Raw genomic sequence first — 27,970 nt, forward strand, 5'->3', positions numbered from 1 at the left:
TCATCATCGGTAAAAAAAAAAATATATAGTATATCGTGTCTCGAGGTAATTGTTCTTATTTCCAATCGTTGCGTTCCTCGTTGACTGACGCGTTCGGGGAAACACGTTGCGCAAACGAATTTTTATTTTTGTTTTTAATTAATAGACGCCTATCGGTACGCACCTTGGGAAATCTGTGATATAATAAGACACGATTTTTTTTTTACTCGCTCCTCCGCGCACAAGATTTCGCTTCTTGCACCTTGGTTCTTTCGTGGGGTATTTACGCACCAACATAGTGGAGTGAGATAACACGACACACATACACATACTTTTACACGGCGCTTTCTGATTCGGACGAATATTCATTGTCGATCGTAGCAATTTTACGATTCATTTTAAATTCAATACGACTTGCGCTTTTGGCACCAAACTTTTTTTTTTTATTGAAAAAAACGATCTTGCTAATGACAAAACAAAAAGAGCCGTACACTTACGACACACAGACACAATGGGGTTTCGTGCAATTCTACGGTGGTAGGACATACGTTAATTTGGACGACATGTGGGTGGACATGCGTAAGAGGACCGCGTTCGCAACTCGATTTATCGTTGAAAAAAATGATTCGAGTCTTCGTCGGGGCGAAAATTTTCATGATTTCGCGAGTAAACTAAAATCCCAGTTACTTAAATAGAAATAGAGAGACAACCTACCGGTAACACACCGAATTATAGTCCGCGAAACGGGTATATAATTTTTGTAGGGACCAATCGGGTGCTGAGTAAAGTGCACGATCGATACGATTGGAAAGAAATCGATTAATAGTAGAACTCTATAGGGATTTATGGTTAATATCAAAATCTTTAAAAACCCCTAGAATCTTCGAGAATCATTAGAACAGTTTACATATACGAAGGAATCTCGAGGTGTTGGGAATAGTGTCGGGATCGTGGAAACCGTAGATTTTTAAGATGCTTGAAATTTATAGGAACTTTATTGGTTTCCATGATGTTCACATGGAAACAGAGAGCCGAAAGTGAACACAACGAATGAAACGTCTCGAAACATGCAATACGTTTAGAGCTGCGGTGCACATTTTCGAATATCGTTAAGCCTCCGGTAAGCTTGCGTTCAGTGTAAATAGTATTCACATACAGATAGTTGTTAGAATATCTTCGAGATCTTTTACGATCTCCCGGTATATTGGACGAACAGATTAACGCTCGTACAACGAATATTGGGTGAAACTGTACATAGTAAATATTAATCGGGTTGCACGAGACGAAACAGAGTCTTAACCTTCGATCATTCGGTACCCTTTTATATCGATAATGTTGTATACTATCTTCGCGTTTTTCTTTCCCTTGACAATACTCGAGGACAATGGTACTTCTCGTCGCAATCTGTTTATCGTCACGAACAATATCTTATTGCTAATATTATTATATTTTTATTATTATTATTATTATTAATATTATTTCTATTACGATTATTTAATTTACGTCCAGTATTGTCTCAAACAGAAGCACCTAGATATTTCTATTATCATTATTAATACGAATTTTCCATTTATACCTGCTATCATTTACACCCATATTCACCAATAGTTATTTATCTTGACGTTTCAACACGTTAAGACTTTATCACCCCCCTAGTACTATTGCAATGATTAATATTATATTATTATTATTATCATCGTTATTGCTGCTCGATTAATAATTCTGGTTATTGACTTTATTATTAATATATAAATATATATATATATAGTTATATACATAGAAATATATGTATATCGACGTTATTATTGTCTGCAAAAAAACGACTTCTTTTTTTTTTTCTTGTTGCGTGGAAGATCAATTTGGTAGGGTGTGCGGCATGATGATCTACGTTCGAATTTTTGTTCGAGTGTGTGTTTTAAATGTACGTTCGACTCGGACGGATGTGTGCGTGTGTGCGTGTATGTGCGTGCGTGAGAGAATGAAGCGTGTTTCGCATGACTGTTCAACATACTGTGTATATCGCATTTTTTTGGGGGATTAGAAATGTCGAATAACCGTCGTCGAAGTATCGATCTAGGCTCTCAACCCGATCGTCGTTCATTTGATGCTAACCGTAATGAAGTACGGATTATGCGCTGTCTGTGTATGTAGAAATGGAAAAAGATAATAAAATTAATATTATATGCACCTTGCGATATTTCAATCCTTACTTACTAAGGGGATAGATAAAGGTGTTAATAATTCATTGTACAATTTGCATAAATATACGTATATATTGAATATAATCTTTGATAGTTATACAGTCGCTCATTAGTTGCATTAATATAATACAATCTACGAGTCAAGCGATCCCCCTAGTCACGAGTCTCTTGGCGACAAAACGTAGCCGAAGCTTCTTCGTGGAGTGACTTCTCAAAGGAGAAATGGCGCCAATGAAACAATAGATCCTTTGGTCGCGCGTACAATCAGCTAACAAGCTTGCGCGTCGATGCACTAGCAAGGCTGCAATGTCAAAATGATAAGAGACACAGAGAGCTACTGCTACGGTTAAACTACTACTCCAGGATGTGCTTTATCTGCAACAGAGAATGACGCCGGTGGGTGACGATTCCTCGGCAGGGACGCAACGAACGAGTATGTACAACACGGTGGGGCAAAATTACGCTTGATGGTCGTTTGTCGATGGCCTGCTCGACTCCGACCCTCTGGATCTTTCGATCGACGGTTTTTTTCGTCGATCAATGCTGTGCAATTCGGTAAATGAGATAGGAAATCGCTCTGTTGAAGACGACGATCTCGTAACACTTTCGTCTGTGCTCAACACAACTCGAGCTCGATCAGCGATAACGCACACTTGTGTGTTGTTTTTTTTTATTTACTCACTACTGATCACGGAGCTGAATGGTACGTATCTGGGCTTCACAGGTACCTTCGGCGCATCCTTTCGACCTCCCGGTGACTTCTCGTCGTTTAGAAGACGTTTCACCTAGGATCGTTGGTTTTTTTAACAATCACTTTAGGTTTCATGGCATTGCAAACCAGTGCAACTAACCTGTTCGTCGATTGCATTGAACTGCCATTTCCACGTGTGATTGTACAGAAAAGGACGATGATCGAATCTATTGTCGTCGGGGCTGTAAGTCTCCGCGTGACAGGATGGTGTCAGAATAGTCATTTTATGTCGATTTATAGCATAGCATCTGTAGAAGTGTTTCACCTTATCTGCCACCTATAAATGAATTTACAAACGTCAACACCCTTTTTCCTTCGTAATAATAAAGAACAGCGGAAGTTGCAACTATATTCACTTCTTTCGGAGTACACTTATCCCACATGTGGACAAGTCTACAAAACATTGTGAAAGGACCGGCGCAGTCTTGCTTTCTCAAACGTCCAAAAGTACCCAGTTCCTTATATGTCATGCCCATATCAACTTCATCAAGCTGTGAAAGTTGTCCTCCTTGAAGGGGCTCCAATTCCGCAGTTGGAGGAGCATCCAAGATACCATCTAAAGCGCTTATCCCGTGTTTCTTCCTGAAACCAGTCAAATAATTATACTCGCATGCGTTCAAGCTATCGAAAAAAAAAAAAAAAAAATACCAGACCTAGATATTGACCTAAAATAACTGAGGAACGCTTTCAAGTCGTTCTTGGCAATTCCGCCTATGGGGTTGATGTCGGCGCTACTGCAATCGTATTTAGTGAAGTATCCTCGAAGAGCTTCGTCAACGTTACTGCTTCCTAGCACAAGAAGACCACCCGGTCGTCCTCTAACCCACAGCATCAGTTGAGCAAACAAATAAGCTATCACCATTCTCAAGCGAGCCTTGCAAAAATAACAAACGACTGGAATTTCATTTATTTCTCGCAAGGATAACGACGCGAAGAATAGAAACAGACTTGTATGTTTTGCAGAGCTAAACTTTCTCTCGGAGATCCTCCTTGCACTTTGAATCTCGGCATCAGCTTTGTAACTTGTTGGAAAATAGTTAAAATAGCGGACACAGCAACGTCGATCACTATACTATGATGATACGAGCCAATTTGACCGGCGAGTTCGGTAGCTCGTGCCTTCGTTTCAGCAGATGAGTTTTCAGTACCCATGTAGCACGTGACAAGAATGGTATTGCAGAGTTGTTTAGGATCAGTCGGCACGTACTCGCAGTCACCGACTATTTTCCTGATATCTGACAATACCTGTGCGTCTAAGAACAAATATTTAAATTAGATCTTGTATATTTTTTCAATAATTACAAGAATGATAATACATACCTCCTTTGTTAACCGAATCCACGATCATGTCGCACATGGAATAAACCATACAAGCTGAAGATGCTGAGTCGACGCCACCGCTCAAGGGTAAAAAGAATCCTCCTTGACAAGAACGCCTATTATAAATTCAACGATAAATAAACAGCATTGTGACTACATTAAGATACATTTAAAACATCAAACCTAAGATAATCCCAGAGCCAGCAAGCAGGAGCCATCGAAATTTCTTCCTCTGGAGTGTGATAGACAAGCTTGCCCGTTACATTCTCGCTTTCGTAAGGTCCTAAGTCTATATCGATCGGTCTATCCGGAGGGGTTGAAATCAGACTTTCCGAAGTTAGGGCAAAGTCCACCTTAACACGTGGATAACTCGGCGATCTAGCAGCTGCGTGTGATCGTGACCTGATATTATTTCTGTAACTCCTACAGAAGACACAAACCCTTTATCGTTCACCCTACATTTCACGACGTTGAAACTATCTTCGAACAGAACTGCGAACCTTATATTCTCCAGATCAAACGTCGCCACAACCACCTCGACATCGTCCAAAGCAAACTGTTTACCACGATTCAAGATCTGACCGTTCAAGGTAACACACGATCCCCCGTTGAAGTACAATCTCGAACCGTCGCAACCCCTTAAATTACTGAACATGTAACAGCCCCCTGACTTGAACGTAGCTGATTTAACCAGGTCCACGGTGACGTATCCTTTCCTCAGCTCGAAGTAGGAGCCGCTGCCTGCAAAATAGAACCTCCCATAAATAAAAGAAACGAAACACAGCGTACAAAAGTAACGCATACAAACAGTTGTCTACCGTTTGCAATAATTTCAACACCGTCCAAGGACATAGGAATGTGATTGCTCATCGGGTTCCATAGTTCCTCGCAAATTTCAAAACCCACGCACGTGTCTCTGGTAGAAATAACAGCATCGCCAAAAGGCACCACCGTCTGCCCGGTGATCTGAGATATCATTCTCGGCAGAAAGTAGTCCTCGACCGTGCGTTCCTGCATAAACAATCAGCGTTTGTGTACCAAGACGAACAGTATGCAACTCTCGATACCGAGTCTACGAAGTGGAGACGGTCGGGAACTATTCTAATTCGTTATGCATCACGCGTGCAATCTAAAAGAGAGAGAGAGAGAGAGAGAATAACCTTGGTCCATGGAGAGAACCATCTGGTTTCCCTGTAATTGCCGTCCTCGCACAATTGCATCTTCGGTCTGATGAGCAGAATTCGTCGATTCAGAAAGGCTACCCTGCAATTGTAAGTGACATTCTTGTGCATGACCGGCATACCAACGTCGATCAGCATGTCCTCGGCGATCGGAGACTTGAGGAGAGTCGCGAGCACCTCCCAGCTGTGAAGCAACGTGTCTGGCTCGTAGAAATGGTCCTCGCAGCTGTAGCCACTGTTGGAAGAGAAGAAGAATTCGAATAGTAAGTTGATCGTTTGCTGGATAAAAGAGACGGATTTTACCAAATTTCCAATTCTGGACCGCTTCTGTAAGTTGCTCCAGCGTCTTTAGCTTCTTGGATGCTCTGCAAAATTCTTCTGGAATTTCCATCGAAATCCATCGCCCACTGATTCAACGTGCAAACTGCTACCGTCACTGTTCGACCCATCTTTCTTCCTTAGATTTCGTAGAAGGCAAGTGGATTTATCTGAAACAGAGAAAATAACAGAACTTGTTTAGACAGTTCGATGTACGTGAATATTTCGTCGGAAGAGAATTAACGGCTGTCGGCGAAACGACGATCGATTCGGACCTATCAATTGAAAGCTCATCGATCGCCAGGTGGAACGTTCGTCGAGGAAATAGCTGTACATCCATTCTCCAGCCAGACGAACGTTGATTGATCAATAATTTTCTGAAGCAGGCAGAGAGAGGGATGTAAATTGCTCGGCTGTTCCGTGCTTCTACGGCCGAAGAATGTCTGGGAAGACGCTGCTAATCGACTTTCGTCGCGAATTCTTCCCTAACAATTCGGTCCTTGTAGAACGGAAAAATGTGTCTCGGACTTTTCAAGCTTGGTAAATGTTTAATTAAGACAGAAATTTCTTCTATCGAACAACTGAAGCTTGTCCTACCGGCAATTCGAAATATCCCAACTTCAGGAACGAATTCAACTGTAATACATCGAGTGATTCAATTTTAGCCGATAAAATTAAGATTTCCACTTGTGAAATTGATCTTCTGTTACCTTCTCTACGGTTTCTCTGGCGAGGAATATTTCCGAAAGACAGAAAAATGACAAAATTTCACAAGTCAAAATTTTTGAAATGAAGAAATTCCTCGCCAAAGAAAGAAACAAGAGATGGGGAAATTTGTGGTCTAGGACGAGCCAGACTTGGCTCGATATAAACGTTCGACGAACCTCGAGGAACGAGGGGGTTCCGAACGATCATCGAGCCGCTGGCTCCGCCCCCGTTTTCCCGTTGTCAGGCAATCGAGGGGCTAACTTTTACGGACTTCCTCTCTCCACGGGGGCAAAGTTCCTGCTCGCAGTTGACGCGCTTGACTCGTCCTGATAGCCAGCTTTCCTTCGATCGAGAGTGAAGATTCCACAAATCCAAGCGTTTCTTCTCCTTCTCTCGAACCGACAGACGAAGATTACTGAAAATATGCGCGTAAGAAGTGACGGAAGATCTCTGTTAACGAACGACTGAGCGAGTGATAGGAAGAGAGAGAAGATGAGCAAGATCGTGTGGATCGAAGAGTGTCGTTCGAGTCGGGAGAAGTTGGAGGTTTGTGGGAAAATCGAGAGGATAAAGTCGAAGAATGAGGAGGAGGACGAGGAGGCCGATGGAAGATAACGAAAAATGAGAGAATTGTTAATCAGGAGCAAGGTGAAGGAACTTCAAGCCATGCTTTTCCCGGTTCATCCGATTCCTGGTAGGTCTGCTATAATTTGTAGAGGGGGGTATTGAAATTTTCTCAGTTTGCTCTAGACGGATTTGTTTGTGGTCGATATAGGTAGCACGCTGGCTGGTATCAGCAAGATTCAGGAATTGCAATTGCTGCAGCTAGGAAGGTACGAAATACCCCGACGAGAGACAGAATTGTCGTTGTTCTCCGTACCATTCGGTACCAGAGATGATCAGTCGCAGGAAAGTCTTCGAAGCGCTTTGGACACCCGTTGCATGATTGATGGAATTACTCAGGAGGCTGCCAGGTGGCCCACGGAGTGCCAAGTAAATAGAAATAGTAAATAGAAAAAAAACATAGTTAAATCGTTGGAAAATGAAGCGCAAGAGTAACGACTATTCCAGGTACTTTCCGAAAGGGTGAAGCACGTAGAATACTCTCCAACCGCTCCAGAGCCGTTCAACGTCCCAACCGGAAAGGAGCCGAGACCGAAACCTCTAGGAGACGAATTCGGCACGGTGATATTTCGTTACCATCCGATCAGCATCGCGAATTACGTGAGTGAACCCTAATTTCGCGATAAAATCGACCTCGCTGTCGCAAATACCACGAACCTGAACATCCGGATGACAACGTATTCCTGGTGGCTAGATCGTCCGACTCGGAGGATTCCAACACCGATCTGCATTTCGAGTCCCGTTTCGAGTCTGGAAATCTGTGCAAAGTGGTGAAGATCACCGATACGTATTATCAGCTGTATCTCAGAAAGGATCTTTACACGCAGAGGCACACGCAGTGGTATTACTTCAGGATATCGAACACTAGAAGTAGAACCACGTATAGGTAAGTTCTTTTTGACCCTTTAACCTGCAACAACGTGTCAGACTCGCGGCAGAGATTCTGGCGATGTGACAAATATAGGTATATTAGTAAAAAACCTGTAACCTGTAACAGATTAGCTTCTGTTGCCTGATACAGTAGTGAAACATTAATATCTGACGGTGACGCTTATATGCATAGTCAGAAAAGAAATCATAGGTTAAGGGGTTAACGCGTTCACTTGCTCACCTGTGACCGGAGATTAATCTTCCCCGTAAATCTTTAAAATAGTTCTGTTGGATTATTACCTGTTGAGGGGTTATATTAAGGTAAAAGATGTTTGGACAAGACGTAGACACCTTTTTTGCTTCAACATTACCGATAATAACTGCTAGTGAAAATAACATAACAGACCAGATGTCATCGGACCCATAGGCCTGTAACTGTTTATACCTACACACCGGCCAAAAGTTTCGAATCACCATCCACTTTTCATCAATACTAAATCTGCTGCTAATTTTTTCCAGATTTGAAGTTTATCTCAATTCTACATTTATCAATTTATCAATTTATTTTCAGGAAATTTTTGTGTAAATTGCAATGCTCGGTGATTGGAAACTTTTGGCCGGTAGTGTAAGTGGCCTGGATAAAAGGCCTCCTTTTTCTCAAGTGGACAACAGACTTTCTGTCGTACCCTTACGAGTTTTTCGCTATTTATTTAACCCATTGATCCAATAAGTTCAAATTCAGATTGTCCATCGTGAATCTCTGCAAAGAAGACAGCTTGTACAACGAAGGACTTCGACCGTTGCTGTATTCGACGGAGGATGCGAAGAAAGGAGCAGTTGGTTGGAGGAGATGCGGCGAAAATATCGCTTACTACAGAAACGATTCTTCGTACGTCGATTATTTTTCGTACTTGCTGAAATTTCACTTTGCCCATTCTGTCTTCCTTCCTCAGGAGCGACGAGGAAAAAGAGAAGCACACGTTGACGTTCAACGTGTCTTTCCCTCACGACAGAGACACCGTGTATTTGGCGCATTGCTATCCGTACACGTACACCGATTTGCAGGTAATAACAGCGAAACAACTGGGTTGAGAATAAGTGGAAGAAGATAAATTAGGTCAGACTGGACAAATTTTGCCCAAACGAAACTTGATTAACCCTTTCGCGACTAGCGCCGGTTATATCCGGCATCCGCTAAGCGCGTCGCTTCAACAGCACAAAATACCCTTTATTCGATTCCAACGAAATCCAAGTTAACTAAAATCTCGTAAAATTATTTAGGAGTATCTGGCCAGGCTAGTCGCAGATCCTATAAAAACTAGGTTCACCAAACTGCGACTACTGTGCCGAACATTGGCCGGAAATGGTGTCTACTATTTGACGATCACTGCCCCTGCCTACGACGAAGAGGTGCGAAGGAAAAGAGGGATCGTTATCACGGCAAGGGTTCATCCTGGAGAAACGCCGTCGAGCTGGACGATGAAAGGGATCATTGACTTCCTAACCGGGGAATCGGATCAAGCTAGGGTAAGGTGAAATTCCTTAGACCTTGAAGTTAGCGTTAGTTATCTTATTAGAAGACATCGCCAACGAGCGGAACCTTAGAATCTCGGTGGCGCGTACAGAGAGATAGAGATTTCTGGACACAGCTTACACTCGAAAGCCTCTAATTAAGCATATTTGAGAAATGTAAAGCCTCGATAATAATTTCACCGATGCAGATACTTCGAGAGAGATTCGTATTCAAGCTGGTTCCTATGCTGAATCCCGACGGTGTTATCGTTGGCAACAATCGTTGCTCGTTATCGGGCAAAGACCTGAACAGACAGTACAGAACCGTGATGAGGGAGAGCTACCCTTCTGTTTGGCACACCAAATTGATGATCAGACGGCTGCTCGAGGAATGTGGAGTGGCTATTTACTGCGACTTGCACGCTCACTCCAGGAAGCACAATATATTCGTTTACGGATGTGAAAGCAAGAGGACTGCGTCGCAAACCAGACTCTCCGAGCAAGTGTTTCCACTTATGCTTCACAAGAACGCAGCTGATAAGGTGCGCCAATTCAGTTCTATACATATTCGATGTGACGTCTGGTCATTTGCAAGAATCTTCTCCTTCGCAGTTCTCCTTCGAAAACTGCAAGTTCCACGTGGAAAAGGGCAAAGAAGGTACGGGAAGAGTGGTAGTTTGGTCCATGGGGGTGCAGAATAGTTACACCATGGAGGCGTCGATGGGAGGAACGAAGATTGGTTCCAGATCTGGGACTCACTTTTCTACTCAAGATTACGAACAAATCGGCAAAGTATTCTGCGAAACCCTCTTGGATTTCTTCGATACAGACCCAGTCAAGGTACTCCGATGCCTATTTCAACCACCTTTTCAAACAGAAATTCAATCTCTCTGTCTCTAAACTCGTATTTCTTTTGCAAACAGGAAAGGCTTCGCAACAAAATAGTAGCCAGACTAATGAAAGAAGGTTCCAGCGCTGAGGAACCGACAAACATCGACCTGACTGATTACTCCAGGTACGTTTCAACCTTCAAATTCCAACATCGATAGATCGATTGTCCACCTGAATTTTTCATCAGCGACGAGGGAGACACGTCGGACAGTTCTACTTCGGAGAAAGAAGAAGACTTCGTCGAGAGCGCTTGGTCTTACAACGCGAGAGAACCGATCGTCTCTTCTCAATATTTATGCGCTCCTCCGCCTACTCCGACGTTCACTCGAAGCTTCGAATTGGCGAGGAGAAGGAGCAAGAAGGGAACAGCTGGTAGTAGATGTTACATTCGACGCAAAAGGATGATGGTAAAATTTTGTTCCATTCGTTTCAATTAACCCTCCAAGCACATTTTCCTGCATTCCAAACACTCCTTGCACTCCTTCACTTAGAGAGTTAACATTTTCCACTCGAATGGCGACTGAAAAGCGACAGTATCGTTTACCATTTGATGAACAATTAATCAAGGCTCTCTCGAAGCTGGTAGTATTTTACATTACAAGATCTTGTAACATTACAAGATCTTGTATAATATAAAATAGCTACGTTTGTCGATATATGTATAACTTATTTCTGTTTGTTAGTTAAAAAAATTTCATCAATGAAATTTAGCAATTACTAAATATCAATGTTCAAGGCAATTAGCACGGTTTGCTGCTTTCCTATAGCAAAGAGATCTTCGAGTGCAAAGGGTTAGAGGGTTAAATTTTCTTTGTTTCTTAATTTTTATTATATTTCTGTTCCTAGACTAGGAGAGCGGTAATGGATTTGCCAACCACGGATCCAGGTAGCGATTTGTACGATTATACCGATTCCGGAGACGAAGGTCTAACGAGACCGGAAGGTAATATAATTGAATTAAACGCAGATTAAAAGATATCAAACGTATCGTGTCGATTCGTCTCAGAAAGAATTCGTGAACGTTGCGTGGAAGATGCTGTGCATCTAGTGGACAAAGAAATGGAAACTAGCGAGAAGGAGAAAACTGGCAACGACGATTTAATCTTGCCAGAAATAGTCAGACCACGTAGTATGTCGCTGGGTGAAAATTTAAGCGTGAACAAAGAAGAATCTAACACTAACAGACGATCTCATTGTCTTCGTTTAATCAGGTAAAAGAAATAAGTTACTAAAGTATTCTAAAAAATATACTGTTCTTTGTTTTAATTGATACAGAACACTTAGACATCGTTCACCTGTTCCACCGAAGAATCAAGAGATAGAAATTAAGCTCAGTTCACTGCGACAACAAATATGGATGGGTGTTCCGTTGAACATCACGGAAAATATTGAAAAAAGAATCGAACGCCCGTTTGTAAAGGGACCGCTAAGCTGGGGGATTTCTAATATGGCGGTAACGCGAGATAAAATGAACAGCGACGTGTTGTTAAAGTGCGCAATATTTTTTTCTTATGGACACAAATGTTTAACCAATAAGATTAGATACTAGAGTTTCGACGCTTGTTCCAGATCTTGCTCGAAAAAGTTGCAGTCCCTCGACTACAACGTTAACGTTGAGAACAGCACGCGAAAAATGCATAGAAAATACAAAAGCGAAGATGCGATACGCTCGAGGAACAGCAGCCCAGAAGTGAAAAACCAACGCGAAGACATCGAACGGAAACAAAGGAAAAAGAAGTCCCCTCTCAAGTGGCAGAAAATAGTCGATCTAAATTCGAGAGTCGAAGAAATCTGTCACAGAAAGGCGTCCTATTTGACGATCAAAGCAGACTCCTTGAAATTAGTCACTCTCCAAGTACCTTCCAAAGTGCAAACGCGGCAACGTAAAATCGAATCTCGAAGGAAGCATCGTAAAAATGGCGCGAACTGTACTATTGCTAGCGTTGGAAAAACGTCGGACGTCGCGAAATCTCAAATACAATCGCATTCCCGATCCCATATCCAACTGATACAGCCTTTAATCGTTCCTCTATGCGACAGCTTCTCCTCGGACAACGACTCTACGGATTCTCGTAAACAGAGAACCTCGAAGAAAAAACAGAAGAAAAAGAAACAATCGAAAAAGACAAAATCCACTACAGCAGCGGGAAGAAAAAAGCGTGCTACTAGCGCGAACGTGTTACGTAACCCATGACCGATTTTGTAAACAAACAAGAACATTGTGTTTCGCAATATTTTCATCCAAGTTTCTTCTACGAGAAACTTTGTTTTGTATTTTTAAACGTACCTCGTAAACGTGCGTTATATCGAATAATAAAAACCTTTCACTAAATGGCTTCACCTATACGTATACACACATGCATGGTGCTTATAAACGAGACTGTACGATAATTCGTTGTTCAATTAGGGATTACAACGTAGTTACATAATGAAATTTTACGAGATAACGAGAGACGCACGCTAGAGGCGAGCTCGAGATAATTAACCAAAGTACTTACGATTCTCCGTTAGTCCAACGAAAAAAATATGGGACAATCGTGTAGGCCTGTGTTTGTTATAGATACAACTATTAATCGCGCGTTCTAAGAATGACGTGCACGAAAGCCGGGCTGTTTCCTCCACGTGCTTTTTACGAGAAATTGCCAAATCTACGGTTCGACGAAAATAACATAACCTCACAAACTGTTGTCAACACTTTAAGCAATGATTTTCCAGCGTAACTCGTTCCAATTGCGTGATGTTGATCAACGGAAATACATTTCAGTAACGAATACTTTTCAACGAAAAACTTTGAAAATACGAATCTTTTGAAAAATCTAATTTGACGTAACACTTTTTAGTACGTTATTGTACAAATTTTATACGGAACAGTTCGATTTTGTTCACAAAGCACTGTAGGGGTATTATTTGCAATGATATTTAAGTAGTTTTAACGTATAACTTTAATTGTGAATCGCGAATCATTTTATCACGAGGAACAGCTGCTGTTTTTACGACGTGCTGCCATCTGGTGTACGTACGTAGCTTATGATATCGGTGTGTACATAAAAGATAGACTTAACATCTAAAGGAGGTTTGTGTCCGCGGCACGAGGGCCTAAAGAACCCTTACCATTTTCGTGTCGTTCTTATTAGTAGTATGTAGTTGGGATTCAAATTAAACGTAACTACGAAATTACAACTAAGAAGTAACGTAATTGTTTATCAGTAAATGATTCATCACATGCTGTCTGCCTACTGCTGTCAAAAGATCGTGAACAGTTCTATCCACATAATCTACTATATTTAAATAGTCGTGCTTACTACGAAAGATAATTCGTGACGTATTTAGCAATTCAGAAATGAGTTAGACAAGGAAACGAATACAGTTAGACAAGGATAGTAGTAGTCACGTGGTTAGACAAGGAAAGAAATAGTTAGACAAGGATAGAGAATTTTCAGTCCGAAACTAACGCCATCTCGCGTCTGGTGACGCAAACTACGACTTTTTAATAGGAACACAGAATATAAAAAGAGTTATTAGACAAGGAAAGCACTAGTGTGCGACAAGGACAGAGAGAAAACGCTGCCTATTGGCTGGCGGGCCGCTGAGCTCCGCCAATCAGGCCCTAAATCGCATCGTGTAACACTTTCTAGTACGTTATTGTACAAATTTTATATAGAACAGTTCGATTTTGTTCACAAAGCACTGTAAGGATATTATTTGCAATGATATTTAAGTAGTTTTAACGTATAACTTTAATTGTGAATCGCGAATCATTATTACGAGGAACAGCTGCTGTTTTTACGACGTGCTGCCATCTGGTGTACGTACGTAGCTTATGATATCGGTGTGTACATAAAAGATAGACTTAACATCTAAAGGAGGTTTGTGTCCGCGGCACGAGGGCCTAGAGAGCCCTTACCATTTTCGTGTCGTTCTTATTAGTAGTATGTAATTGGGATTCAAATTAAACGTAACTACGAAATTACAACTAAAGAGTAACGTAATTGTTTATCAGTAAATGATTCATCACATGGTGTCTGCCTACTGCTGTCAAAAGATCGTGAACAGTTCTATCCACATAATCTACTATATTCAAATAGTCGTGTTTACTACGAAAGATAATTCGTTGACGTATTTAGCGATCCAGAAATGAGTTAGACAAGGAAACGAATACAGTTAGACAAGGATAGTAGTAGTCACGTGGTTAGACAAGGAAAGAAATAGTTAGACAAGGATAGAGAATTTTCAGTCCGAAATTAACGCCATCTCGCGTCTGGTGACGCAAACTACGACTTTTTAATAGGAACACAGAATATAAAAAGAGTTATTAGACAAGGAAAGCACTAGTGTGCGACAAGGACAGAGAGAAAACGCTGCCTATTGGCTGGCGGGCCGCTGAGCTCCGCCAATCAGGCCCTAAATCGCATCGGTCGGTGAAAAATCATTAATAACTCATTAATTAGGATGATTTTGTGAACTTTTAGGTTTGAAGAATGTAGTGTGGACCTTTAGCTACTTTCACGTATAGTTTTTAATGCAATAGACCCTTTCAATAATTAGTTATTAATAATTTTAGTACAGGATGTCGGGAATGATGCCGTTTACGTTTATATACGTATACGGTTTTTCAATAATTTCGTAGCTTTCTACTAAATTCCCATGCAACTAACTATATGCACCTGAAAGACAACACCTTTAGCTACATTCTTCTATCATTTTTATTAACATATTCGATCTAATTCAAAAGTAATTAAACATTAAAGGAGAGAGTTCCTATTCATCGTATTCGTATACAGGCAACTCTTATAAACAATTGCTAATATTTAATAAACCACACCACTTACGGTTCCTAAACTAATTGCAGAATATAGATAAAAGTTCATTCTACATTCTTCATGTTTAAAAGTGCATAATTAATCACGCACTTCTAGCAAAATAACGAAAATGTGTTACGCTTCAATGCGAGAGGCGTATACGAGTGTAATATATTTACGGTTTTTCAATAATTTCATAGCTTTTTACTAAATTCTCATACAACTAACTGTACGCATCTGAAAGGTAACTCCTTTGGCTACATTCTCATATAATCCTAATTAATATATCTCTTGTGGTTTGAATGTTATTTAACATTCTTTGAGAGAGTATTACACTCGTCGCATTCAATCGTAACACATTTTCGTTATTTCAATAGAAATGCGTGATTAATTATGCACTTTTAAGCATGCAGAATATAGAATAGACTTTTATTTATATTCTCCAATAATTTTTGTAGTCGTAAGTGATGTGGTTTATTAGATATTAACAATTGTTTGTAACATTCGACTATATTCGGGTAAGATGAATAGGGACTCTCTCCTTTAATGTTTAATTGCTCTTGAACTAAGCCGAATATGTTAATAAAAATTATAGAAGAATGTAGCTAAAGGTTTTGCCTTTCAGGTGCATATAGTTAGTTGCATGGGAATATCGTAGAAGGCTATGAAATTGTTGAAAAACCGTAAAGATGCTTGAAGGTATGCGGTATCGTTCCCGACATCGCGTACTAAAATTGCGAATAACTAATTATCGAAAGGGTCAATTGCATTAAAAACTATACGTGAAAGTAGCTAAAGGTCCACGCTACATTCTTCGATCCTAAAAGTTCACAAAATCATCCTAATTAATAAGTTATCAATGATTTTTCTCTGACCGACTTGATACAGCGCGTGGGAGGTGGAGCATGGCGGCCAGCGGGCCAATAGGAAACGTTCTCTCTCTGTCCTTCTCGCACACTAGTGCTTTCCTTGTCTAATACCTCTGTTTATATTCTGTATTCCTATTAAAAAGTCGTAGTTCCAATCACTAAAAATAAGATGGCGCCAGTTTTACTTTTCAAATTTTCTGTCCTTGTCTATCCCTATATCTTTCCTTGTCTTAATCATTACTTTAATGCTATCCTTATCTAAGTACCGTTATCCATTTCCTTGTCTCTCTTCGATAATGCTATCCTCGTCATTTTTATTATATTTAATTGATACTTATAAGAAACTTTTAATTGCTTGAACATTACTAAAATATAGTTTATGGCATATTTTGGAGTAATTTAATTATAGAATAATTAGTGTTTCTTCTTAAATAACAATTTAGATGGTTGGCTATAATTATTGGAAGTCAAAACAGCTTGATCATTTAAATTAATTATTTATTGTGAAATTATTGTACAAAATGTATTTTACAAAATGTTATAATATTCCAGTATTGCTTTTTACAGCATTTTACAGTCTATTTATCTCTCCCTTACACACCGCATTCATTTTACATCGCAAAAACCTTATTGTTTAAACAATATTCCATTGTAAAATTAAATAAATTGTACAAAATGTATATTACAAAAGGTTACAATATACCAGTACTATTTTACAGCATTTTACAGTGTATTTACTTCTCCCTTACACACTAAACCCATTTCCTTTTGCAAAAAGTCCATTGTTTAAACAATATTCCATTGCAAAATTAAATAAACAATGTCCAGAAACCACCAGGAATGCGTTTTCATCGAAAAAATCGAAAAAATCCCGAAATTCGAGCGAAAATTACGAAAATTGTGAAACCATATCGAAATTCGGTGTGAGAATACCCGTCGGGTGCTAAAGTCCTCGAGAATTCCTGGAAATGACGTCATTTCTCGGAAATGACGAAATTTCCAAGAATCGAGTCACTTCCAGGAATCGACCTCCTATCGTATCATGTTCGCCTATTAGAATGTCGATTTTCGGACAGAAATTTTCGAAAATCGAAAATCCTGACTTTGTATTAGGCGAATATGATGTGACAGGAGGTCGCTTCTTGGAATCGCCCCGATTCTTGGAAATTTCGTCATTTCTCGGAAATGACGAAATTTCCAGGAATTCCCGACAACCGAAATTTTCGAAGACCCTTTGGCCAAAAATCGACTTTCTAATAGGCGAACATGATACGTTAGGAGGTCGATTCCTGGAAGTGACTCGATTCTTGGAAATGACCAAATTCCAGGAATTCTCGAGAACTGAAATTTTCGAAGGACCATTGGTCAATTCTTGGAATCGCCTCGATTCTTGGAAATTTCGTCATTTCCGAGAAATGACGTCATTTCCAGGAATTCTCGAGGACTTTAGCACCCGACGGGTATTCTCACACCGAATTTCGATATGGTTTCACAATTTTCGTAATTTTCGCTCGAATTTCGGGATTTTTTCGATTTTTTCGATGAAAACGCATTCCTGGTGGTTTCTGGACATTGTTTATTTAATTTTGCAATGGAATATTGTTTAAACAATGGACTTTTTGCAAAAGGAAATGGGTTTAGTGTGTAAGGGAGAAGTAAATACACTGTAAAATGCTGTAAAATAGTACTGGTATATTGTAACCTTTTGTAATATACATTTTGCACAATAATTTGACAATAAATAATTGGTTTTTTCATAAATAATTGCATTTCTTCATTTTTCCCAATGTTCAAGTCCTTTTCTTGACTTCTTTGGTGTCCAGGGAGGTCAATCTGTAACTCATATGAAAGAACATTAATTTTTATTATTTGTAATAAACGTTATAAACAATTTCTAACTAATATACCGAATTCAATGGTTAATTCAATGCAAAAATAGTATATTACGCTGTTTTATATAGTTAAAGCATACAATAATTTAATTTACGTGTTCCAATAATTATAAACAACCATGTAAATTGTTATTTGACAGGAAACATTATTTATTCTACAATTGAAGTATTTGAAAATAAACCAGAAACTTTATTTTACTATCTAAGTATTTGTAATATGAAAGCAATTAAAAATTTATTATATATATTAATTTTGATCTACTTAGTACGTGCAATTAGGCTCTAATTTACAATACATATTATTCAGAGCGAAAAATTCAAAGACTTCTCATTATACTGTAATAAAAATTATGAGAACATAATTTTTCATTAGTGGATGATCCATTCGATGTTTGTGTTCTACTGCTTTCGAGAGATCGTGAAAATTCTACCCAGGCAATGCAATATATTGTAAATATCTTTACATGCTGATTTAACAAAGGAGGATATTTTACCGCAGACGAGATATAGGGTATACCGATCATCTTACGGGACTTTTTATCACACGATCTGAAATACCGACATCGTCCCAATCTATTGGTTTTGAAGCGCACTCTACGCTTAAGAACGGTCATTTTAAGAACTGTATCACGCTAAACGATCGATATTGGTCGTTTGTACATTGTTACCGTGTTGTCAATACACCCTTGGTTCCCAAAACGCAAATGTATTGACTGAATCCATTCTGATTCATCTTAAGATTCTAAATGTTGTTTCCTTCACTATTTAATATAACAAATATTAAGTGTTCTTGATGGTAACGGGGTTCCAGAACCCCGGACTCGTATGACAAAAAAACACATTAAATGAGTGATCTACTTCTATATCTCTCGTCTGTGCTTTTACATCTGTCGACTTTATCATCTTTAATGGTTAAATTGTATACAATTCCTAAACATACCGCTTTATATCGTAGAGGGTATAACAAAACTTCTGATTTTTTACACGATCGGTATTTCAGAACGTTGGACACAAAAGTACAGTAGGTAATAGGTCTATTTTGTACTTCGTCAGTGTTAGAGCCCTCATACCATGGGACAAAAAAGGCATTGGGTGGTAGGTCTATTCTGTACCTCGTCTGTGGTTTAACTGTCTTATTTGCAATATTTTAAACGCCGCCAACGAATTAATTTTACCGGCTAATTTTACATTTCAAATGAACCGTTAACTCTAATGCGAAATAACGAAATAAAACCATGAAAACGTCTTTGTTGAAGAACATTATCGATTATTTCATTACAATGTCGATATTTTAAATAAAGTTAATGTATAAAATTTTGCTTCAACAACAGTAGGTAGTGTTTTCATCTTGTACACATACATTTTTACTGTATTTTATATGTATGAACAATTTCAATAAAAGTCTTTCATATAAAGAACATTTTTTTACGACTTCCTTTACAAACTGCATTTTCTTTTAAACTTGTCAAATGAAACGGTGGCAGAAGTAACGTCACTTCAAAATTCTCCCGGCATTTTTACCACTGTTGTACTCTGCTGATACCCTTTCCTAACAGAACCTTATTTAATAATTAAATAAACGTGAAATTTAATCTAAAAAATGATCGTTGATTGATTATAAAATGCACCTGCGAATTATGGTTATAATTGCGTTCTATCAAGGTATATTGTCGTACGTTATTGACAATGAGTCATAAAAAAGTTGGGTCATCGAACATTGACCTGGATATCCGGCGATTGTAAGCATAAACGCACGTAACTTTTTCCCAGCAAAACGTCGTTTACAGAAATATAGATTACCTTGTTCAAGGATATTATTACGCGATTTGTAACATTGGATTATCCATATGTCACTACACAATGTTCTTAAAAAATTAACCACACATTTCATAAAAGTATGTTAAAAAAAGAAACATAATATTGCCTATGTAAATATAAGGCAATTCTTGTATTACGTAAACGTAAAGATAATCAACGAAAAACGAACTTTCTTACAGAAAGAGAATAGGTTTCGATTAATTCAATTTTTTAAAACCTTCATTGCCACCGTAAAATGTTTCCGTTGGATAACATTTAAATGTATCGACCGAGGTGAAAAAATTTCGTGAAATTCGTCATATTGACGCGTAGAGCAAATTATCAAAGTAAAATCAACAATTTTCACACACACAAACATAAATGCAAGAGCATTGTTTGTAAATGACAAACAGTAGGTCAAAGCGGAAGTACTCCTGCGTCTTCGATGACTTGACATAATTTTTTTATGATATTCAGTATAATTATGAAAATCATTTCTGATGAAAAAAATTTATATTAATTAATATTGCTCATGTTTCAAAGAATTACCTGATGTATAAGATACAAGCAAAGAAATAATAAAATTTGTATAATATTCTTTAATAATATTGTTTTCAATTATATTAGCTTCTAACAAAAATTAATATAGATACATATTATGATAACATATCGGAGAAATCTGTATACCGCTTTCTTTCTATGCATCAATGAATAGCAGCCACCGTTTTTATTATACCATTCTTCAGGATATCTCAACTTTCAATAGAATCTTATCAGTTTACATTTCTTTTTTTTTAAAGGTTTTCATTTTTTGCGAAAGTAGATATCAATATGAAATATATGAAATATAAATTCGCGTATAACCAAAGGTCGTTGTTTAATTATGAAAATTACGCATAAATGAGAAAGAAAGGATAAGAAAAATACAATAAATGGAGGGAAAAAATGCAAAGAAGAATATGAGTAGAAGTAATTATCGATTCCAATAGAAGCATGGCGCAGCTATTAATTAGTGTCGCGAACCTCTGTTTAAGTAGTGGTGGTCGTAGAAAGGCCTGGTTATAAAAGAGATCGCACGAAGTTGGGAAATCAGTTTGGCGGTGGTTCATCGACAAGAACTCATCGCATAGGTGGTAAAAAAAAAAAAAGGTGGGTGGTGTTTCTCTTTTTCGTCAAACGCGACAATTCTAATACTTCCTTCCTCTACTCGTGAAGATCCAACTGTCTTCTTCAAATGTTCTTCATTTTTGAAATTCAGAGTGCTGTGAAAGTTACAAGTGATCGTTTCTTTTTCTTTGTGACAACGTGACCAAAAGTACAATTACCATTTCACTTTACTTTCAGATAATACGAACAATGTCTGCGGCTGGACCAGAATTGGTAGCCGGATCAATGGCGGCCCCTGCGGCCTCCGGATTCGCGGCATCAACCGTGTTCTTAACCCTTCTTGTCCCTGTCCTAGTCCTCTATTTCATCTACTTCAGAATCTCTAGACGTCATATGCTGGAACTTGCGGAAAAACTGCCGGGTCCACCAGCGTTGCCCATCATTGGTAACGCTCTTGACTTCCTCGGAAGTTCTGACAGTAAGGAAACAGTTTGATTTCTAATATTTCATCGATAAGGACATTATAATTTAGCGTAACTTAAATCGAATAATATCTTTGTTTCACTTTCTTTATTGCAGCCATCTTCCAGAACGTATACGAGAAATCCTTCGAGTACAACGAAGTTATCAGGATTTGGATTGGTCCCAAACTGCTCGTTTTCTTGGTTGACCCACGTGACGTTGAAGTGATTCTCTCAAGTCACGTGTACATCGACAAGTCTGCCGAGTACAAATTCTTCAAACCATGGCTTGGCAATGGTCTTCTCATCTCTACTGGTAAGTTTCACTACATTGACAAACCAATTTAAAAACGATAATAAGACAGAAAGTAAATAATCTCTTCGTAGCAATATAACTTTTACTATGCCGTTTCATTTCGCTTGATTTTACTGGAAGAAATGGAAACGTTACGATCGAACATTCAGCGAGATAAAGTCGGAAGAAAGGAAAGCAGTTCTCCCGCCAAAGAGGAGGGATGCAGTTTCACGATGCAGCGTGCACTGTTATCGTAACTTTCTCGCTGTCGAGATAGCCCTTTTTTTCTCCTCGACTAAACTCTCTCTGGCGTTTAATTCGTCCACGTAACAGAACTCTAGAGATGCATGCACGTAACGAGTTCGCGTGTAATCGGCGAAATAGGCACGCGTGCATCGCACTGCAGTGAAACTTTCTTCACACCCTTCACCGTTTCCTTCGATCAGGAAGGACATTTCCATCACGAACGAACGCACGCTGAAAGTACAGGAAGAAAGCAATTGAATTCAACTTCGTAACTTCGTTGGTATTACTCCGTTACGATAACATTTTTTTTCTTATAGACTCGTTAAGTTCATTACAGCAGCGTAAGGCTTTTAAACAAATACCGCAAGAATCCACGTAATATATAATTTTACAGCAATGCGGTTGACGTAAAATGCAGAGAGAACAGGAAAGAAACCTGTCAAGAGTGCTCTCTGCGTTTTACTCTTTCTCTCGTGCAAAAGAGCCTGTTACTTAACCAACGATCCTAACTCTTTGCTGTCTTCTGCTCACTTTTTCCTCGAACTGTTTGAAACGTGTTCTCTCGTTGTTCCGTTTTCCAAGACCTCTTCGAAGAATGTTTCCGAAACTTGTACCGTTTGAAATCTTTCCTCGTAACTTCTCGTTCAAACTGAAAAGCAATTTAATCGTATTACAGGTCAGAAATGGCGTAGTCATCGCAAACTGATCGCACCAACTTTCCACTTGAACGTGCTGAAGAGTTTCATCGATCTGTTCAACGCGAATTCACGCGCTGTGGTGGAGAGAATGCGCAAGGAAGGCAACAAAGAATTCGATTGTCATAATTACATGTCCGAGATGACCGTTGAAATTCTCCTGGAAACTGCCATGGGTGTGTCCAAGTCCACGCAAGATCGTAGTGGATTCGAGTACGCTATGGCTGTGATGAAGTACGTGACCATTTTTCCGTCCATCTTACGCAAACGTTTTCTTCCACCGGAGAAAGTTCGCTAATATTTCAATGTGCACGTGCTGTATGAGCTATAATCGGTGTTGCATAACCACTGGAATACAGTCATAAATATACGTTCTATCTTTTATTCTTCTTTTTAGAATAGTTAATAGTTACGATGGTTTTTTTTCTTCATAGGATGTGCGACATCTTACATCTTCGTCACACGAAAGTATGGCTTAGACCCGACTGGCTGTTCAACCTGACGAAATACGGTAAGAACCAGATCAAACTGCTCGAGATCATTCACGGATTGACGAAAAAAGTTATTCAACGCAAGAAGGAAGAGTACAAAAGTGGAAAGCGTAACATCATCGACACAGCTGCTCAGAAGACCGATCTTAAAGTAACAATCAAATCGATTTATTAATCGATTACTAATCGATTTTGTAGGTAAAACATAGGTTATCGTTAAACGTTATTTTACTCAATTTCAGTCTAATACTACTGTAGAGGGCGTTTCGTTTGGTCAGTCTGTCGGTCTTAAAGACGATCTCGACGTTGACGACGATGTTGGTGAGAAGAAGAGACAGGCCTTCCTTGATCTCTTGATCGAGGCTGGAGAAAATGGTGTTGTCGTTAACGATCAGGAAGTGAAGGAACAAGTAGACACGATTATGTTTGAGGTAAAATTTCCAATGAGTTTTTTTCATGTTACCGACTGTTGGAATTGTCGAGTAATAAAAATGAAATGGGTGTATTTAAATACAGGGTCACGATACGACTGCTTCCGGATCTAGTTTCTTCCTCGCTATGATGGGCTGCCACCCTGACATTCAGGAGAAAGTGATTCAAGAATTGGACGAGATCTTCGGTGACAGTGACAGGCCCGCCACCTTCCAAGATACATTGCAAATGAAATATCTCGAACGTTGCCTTTTGGAAACACTTCGAATGTACCCACCTGTGCCAATCATCGCTCGTGAAATCAAGACAGATTTGAAATTGGGTGAGTACTACCTCTTCGCCGTTTCTCTTCTGTCCAAAGATTTACTTAAAAAGAAAACTCTGAAAAATTGCAGCATCCGGAGACTACACCATTCCAGCCGGTTGCACAGTCGTCATTGGCACCTTCAAGCTACACAGACAGCCACACATTTATCCTGACCCAGACGTCTTCAACCCTGACAACTTCTTGCCAGAAAACACCGCGAATCGTCACTACTACGCGTACGTGCCATTCTCTGCTGGACCACGATCCTGCGTAGGCCGAAAATACGCTATGCTGAAACTGAAGATCGTCCTTTCGACGATTCTCAGAAATTTCCGCGTGAAGTCCGACGTCAAAGAATCAGACTTCAGGCTACAAGCTGATATTATTCTGAAGAGGGCCGATGGTTTCAAGATCAAGCTGGAACCAAGGAAACAGGTAGCCGCCACCGCATAAATGTACAAGGAAGATTTATATAAAAATTTTTATTAAATAAATGAACAAACACAATTGGCGGGCTTCCCGCGCACGCACGTAGAAGCCATACTGCACGCGCATGCGCAGAAAGCTCGCCTGTCAAATTTTTAGTGCGCATAAATGTATATTTTCATCGGCGTGTAACGCGTCTAGGTGTACACGTATTTACTACTTACCTTGATATTTATCTTATGCAATAAATTATGCAACCGTAACGTTGCGAAATCTGAAACTATTATTGAACTTTTAATACTACTGTTCCCAAACCCTTTTCACCTTCCGTTCTAATTACATTTCATTGTATTTACAATAGCAGGAAACTTTTTGGTCACTGTTAACGAGAGGTTACGAAGGAACATTTTTCATACAATGACAATGAATTATAGGCAAGAGAAAAAGTATAATGTAGTAGAATTTTTAAAGAAGGATTGTAAAGAATGGTTGAATAATTCAGATAGTAACAGCAGTGAATATATTGGGAATCGTCCGATACGATTGAAAACATTGCCTGAAGCTCATGGCAAAGAGATAAATAAAGTTATAGCAGATTTAAAAGCCGCGTTACCCGAGCTAAGCCCTATCGAAGTGAGAAGGTTATTATTGTTATATTTAACCTTCAGAAAAATTCACATCGAATATATTTCATTTTAATATCGTCATAATATAATGCACTTTTTTATCTATTGTAATTTTCCAAGTAGATTTCATATGCCCTATCACGAGGCGATTCTTCTCGAACTTGAAGAACAAGGTTATCAGGAAGCATTTTATTACATCAAAGAACTTCTAGAGATGGATGAAAAAATTGCAAATAAGACACCTGGAATGGTAATGTGGAAAAAAGCGTATTTGAAAAATCAAAATGATTTTATAAATTGTCTGAAAGATGGATTGGTCACGTCTGAAATGGGCAAGAGGAAGGGTATGAACGCCGATCTATTATATATGTAACTGAATCGATTAACCAAACAAATCATTTATACAGGTGACTATGTTACACAAGCTATATCACTACTAGACACTGCTCTACTCTTTCAATCGAAGACGTGGGAATGGTGGTGGGTAACCGAACGTCTCTATCAAACTGCACTTTCGGCTGCAGAATTGATTAAGCATGATAATGGTCAAACAATCACACTGATACGCTACTTGTACGGTCGATTTCTCTTTCACGAACGTTCGTAGTAATTCTCAGATTCTCTCGTTACCACTTTCTAACAATTATGCTCTTGATTGTACAAAAGAAAAATTTATATTAGTGCAGAATCCAAAGGAAGCTTTAGAGTATCTAAATAAGGCGCGAGAAGTTTCGGAAAATCAAATATGGAACGCGTCGAAAAAACTGGGAGTAAAGCAAAATTCCATTTTCAAAGAGACAAACGTTCTTCTCTATAAAGCTTTGTTAATTCTCGCCCGCAAGGAACGTACTGAGAAGCCTAATTTTGCTCTGAACGCCTGTATCGAAGCACTGGAAAGGGCTAACAATGGTAAACTCTATTTATGTTATACGTATACTGTGGATTCTACGTGAATGCAAAGATACGAAAAAACGTCGTTGAGTTTAATCTTAATGGGAATAAAAATAGCTGAGAACGCTGAGTATGTGAATGAAACCCTTTACGAGCTTGGAAAATCTTACGTCGCGGTGGGTGATATTAAAATGGCGCTACAAAGTTTTTCAAAGTTGTTAGCCATCGCGAAGAGGATTTCTGACATCGAGGGTATTTGCAACGCACACATGGAATTAGCTTTTGCATATAAAGTAATTAAATTACCATACTATAACCTATTGAAATATGAATGACACTTGCTTTTACGCGTGCAGCAATTGAACGAGAATGATCATACGGAAAAACATTTGCGAATGTGCAGAGAAAATGCTGAAGATTTCGGATTGATCCAGAAACTCGCTGACGCGCATTATTATACTGGCGAACATTATTTAAGTCAGGTATATATTAATAATTAAACAAAAGAAATTGCTGTTCTACATTGTTTACAAAAAAATGGACTGCACAATTACAATAAAAAACATTACAAAAATGTGTAATAATAACAGCTATTGTACTATACGAAAAACTTCGTTAAATAATAAAACTATGCGGTGCTTATGTATGAAACAAAATATTAAAGGTAATATAATGTTTTAGGGAAAATTGCATCTGTCTACCGTTCACTTGGAAACTGCTCTCAGTCTATACAATAGGCTTGACCTCTCTTGTGACGCTGACCGCGCAAGAAGTATTGCAGGAATTTCTAAAGGTTTCTTTTATATTTTCAAATATTATATCTACTATATAATCACTGTATGTTGACTTGTGCGTACAACTGTCATGCTTATCTGACCATTTTAATAAAAAAAAAAAAAAAAAAAGGATGTACAGTTTGCCTGCAAGTGTAAACTATTTTTACTATAAACAGAAGTATGTAGAAATACAGCTACTATTTATTCTATCTTACATATTTGAACAATTTATAAATGTTTATATAACACAAATCGTACTTTGCTTAATTGCTCTATAAATACAAACACTTATACAATTGTTTTCCTTTTGTTTTCGTTTTATTAGTGCAGGCCTTGGTCAAAATAAAACATCTCATAACTTTCTTTTTAAAGGGCAAGAGAGGATTGACAAGTATATTCATTTACTGTTGCGATGTGGCCAGTACGATAAAAACGCAACGTTGAAACTCTGTCGATGGAAAAGTCGCAGAGAGCCCTTTTGGACTGAGGAAACACATAGTAGTAAAGATCGAATTAAAATCTATTCTTTACTTCTCGCACATTACCATATTACACAACGCGATCGTGTTTTCTTGTGTCAATTATTTTTTTTTATATGTGCTTATCCTATATGCACACTACATATATTCTCTTCAAGTTTTTTATTACATGAAATGTATGTACACAAACATACTGACTCTTATGTTACGATGGCCACCATTGTTTTTATTTCTAAACATATAGAAGACATTTATTTAAGATATTAAACCTTTAAGAATGCATTCATGTAAATAGTAATCCTACAAATTGTCTTTTCTTTTTTGTTGTATTATATAGTAAACTAATATTTTATTATACGTTTACAACGAATGTTTCAGACGTCACATCCGACATGGAAATTCAATATGAAAATTCAGACACACTGTCATCATCGCTATCCTATGCAATGGATAATGATCGATCAATGTCACGACCTTAAAAATTCACATGCAGCAATTGCAGTCAATAAAATTTATTGTACAAGTATTCCTTCTGTTTCTTTATTTCAATTTATACTTGTGAAACTTTACATCTAAATATTAAAACGTTTGCATATCTCCTCGTTAAACCATGGTAAATCACGACTTGCGCAAAATTAGTCTCATATTTAAATTGTACCATCGGAGAGCTTATAAGTATGGTTGCGTAAAAACTATACATATAAATATAGGATACAAAAAGTAATATCTGACAGGTAAAACAAACAACGATAATATATATGAACTACATTGTTAATGCAGTCGATAGTGTTCTTTTCTACAATATAACTATTGTTTACTGAAAAGTTTGCCAAGGTTATGCAGGGTGCAGCAATAATTCTGCTCACCTTGAATATATCCGTTATTTTTAGAGATATCGAGAAACTTTGTTTACAAATGAATACGGTGCGAAGGGGGTCACCAACATTTTTTTAAATTGCTTGCCGTCTTTTCTTGTTCCTGGTAGTGCAAACGATTGTAACCAATTCTAAGAGTAAGCAACAAATC

General features: G+C 38.5%; 4 protein-coding genes across 4 annotated transcripts; 3 read left to right on the forward strand and 1 right to left on the reverse strand.

Annotated features, from left to right (window-relative positions):
- Positions 1-2,336: 2,336 nt before the first annotated feature.
- On the reverse strand, positions 2,337-13,147 carry LOC108579346 (probable glutamine-dependent NAD(+) synthetase). The gene is made up of 13 exons (XM_017942867.1): positions 12,854-13,147; positions 5,736-5,920; positions 5,412-5,667; positions 5,070-5,262; positions 4,752-4,992; positions 4,435-4,674; positions 4,252-4,367; positions 3,880-4,184; positions 3,597-3,805; positions 3,288-3,513; positions 3,032-3,208; positions 2,863-2,965; positions 2,337-2,555 (listed from the first exon to the last, which is right to left on the reverse strand). Exons 2-13 carry the CDS (start codon positions 5,879-5,881, stop codon positions 2,527-2,529), a joined length of 2,241 nt encoding a protein of 746 aa, XP_017798356.1. The 5' UTR covers positions 5,882-5,920; positions 12,854-13,147; the 3' UTR covers positions 2,337-2,526.
- On the forward strand, positions 7,080-12,549 carry LOC108579318 (cytosolic carboxypeptidase 2). The gene is given in 15 exon segments (XM_017942825.1): positions 7,080-7,152; positions 7,234-7,451; positions 7,530-7,739; positions 7,742-7,968; positions 8,695-8,841; positions 8,906-9,017; positions 9,234-9,479; positions 9,674-10,006; positions 10,077-10,304; positions 10,388-10,479; positions 10,543-10,762; positions 11,202-11,280; positions 11,362-11,566; positions 11,631-11,846; positions 11,925-12,549. Coding segments are annotated over 15 exon segments (3,231 nt in total).
- Positions 13,148-20,805: 7,658 nt separating the features above from the next.
- Positions 20,806-24,452, forward strand: LOC108579414 (cytochrome P450 4g15). The gene is made up of 8 exons (XM_017942944.1): positions 20,806-20,861; positions 21,057-21,297; positions 21,399-21,596; positions 22,498-22,750; positions 22,951-23,158; positions 23,250-23,438; positions 23,524-23,761; positions 23,835-24,452. Exons 2-8 carry the CDS (start codon positions 21,069-21,071, stop codon positions 24,197-24,199), a joined length of 1,680 nt encoding a protein of 559 aa, XP_017798433.1. The 5' UTR covers positions 20,806-20,861; positions 21,057-21,068; the 3' UTR covers positions 24,200-24,452.
- A 137-nt stretch (positions 24,453-24,589) lies between these two features.
- Positions 24,590-27,423, forward strand: LOC108579319. The gene is made up of 9 exons (XM_017942826.1): positions 24,590-24,813; positions 24,922-25,142; positions 25,206-25,397; positions 25,480-25,707; positions 25,807-25,982; positions 26,046-26,171; positions 26,371-26,482; positions 26,838-26,955; positions 27,309-27,423. The coding sequence occupies exons 1-9, from the start codon at positions 24,590-24,592 to the stop codon at positions 27,421-27,423; spliced, it is 1,512 nt and encodes a 503-aa protein (XP_017798315.1).
- The last annotated feature ends 547 nt before the right edge of the window (positions 27,424-27,970 follow it).

The sequence above is a fragment of the Habropoda laboriosa genome, unplaced genomic scaffold (genome assembly GCF_001263275.1).
Source record: "Habropoda laboriosa isolate 0110345459 unplaced genomic scaffold, ASM126327v1 scaffold76, whole genome shotgun sequence".
Classification (NCBI taxonomy): domain Eukaryota; kingdom Metazoa; phylum Arthropoda; class Insecta; order Hymenoptera; family Apidae; genus Habropoda; species Habropoda laboriosa.

Coding starts and splice junctions, on each gene's coding strand:
- LOC108579319 (XM_017942826.1), top strand. CDS start 24,590: ATGACAATGAATTATAGGCAAGAGAAAAAGTATAATGTAGTAGAATTT. Junction 24,814..24,921: donor AGCCCTATCGAAGTGAGAAG/GTTATTATTGTT, acceptor TTTTCCAAGTAG/ATTTCATATGCCCTATCACG. Junction 26,172..26,370: donor GCGAACATTATTTAAGTCAG/GTATATATTAAT, acceptor ATAATGTTTTAG/GGAAAATTGCATCTGTCTAC.
- LOC108579414 (XM_017942944.1), top strand. CDS start 21,069: ATGTCTGCGGCTGGACCAGAATTGGTAGCCGGATCAATGGCGGCCCCT. Junction 21,597..22,497: donor TGGTCTTCTCATCTCTACTG/GTAAGTTTCACT, acceptor ATCGTATTACAG/GTCAGAAATGGCGTAGTCAT. Junction 23,762..23,834: donor CAAGACAGATTTGAAATTGG/GTGAGTACTACC, acceptor GAAAAATTGCAG/CATCCGGAGACTACACCATT.
- LOC108579346 (XM_017942867.1), bottom strand. CDS start 5,881: ATGGGTCGAACAGTGACGGTAGCAGTTTGCACGTTGAATCAGTGGGCG. Junction 3,514..3,596: donor GCGTTCCTCAGTTATTTTAG/GTCAATATCTAG, acceptor GACTGGTTTCAG/GAAGAAACACGGGATAAGCG. Junction 3,209..3,287: donor ATAAGTGTACTCCGAAAGAA/GTGAATATAGTT, acceptor ATTCATTTATAG/GTGGCAGATAAGGTGAAACA.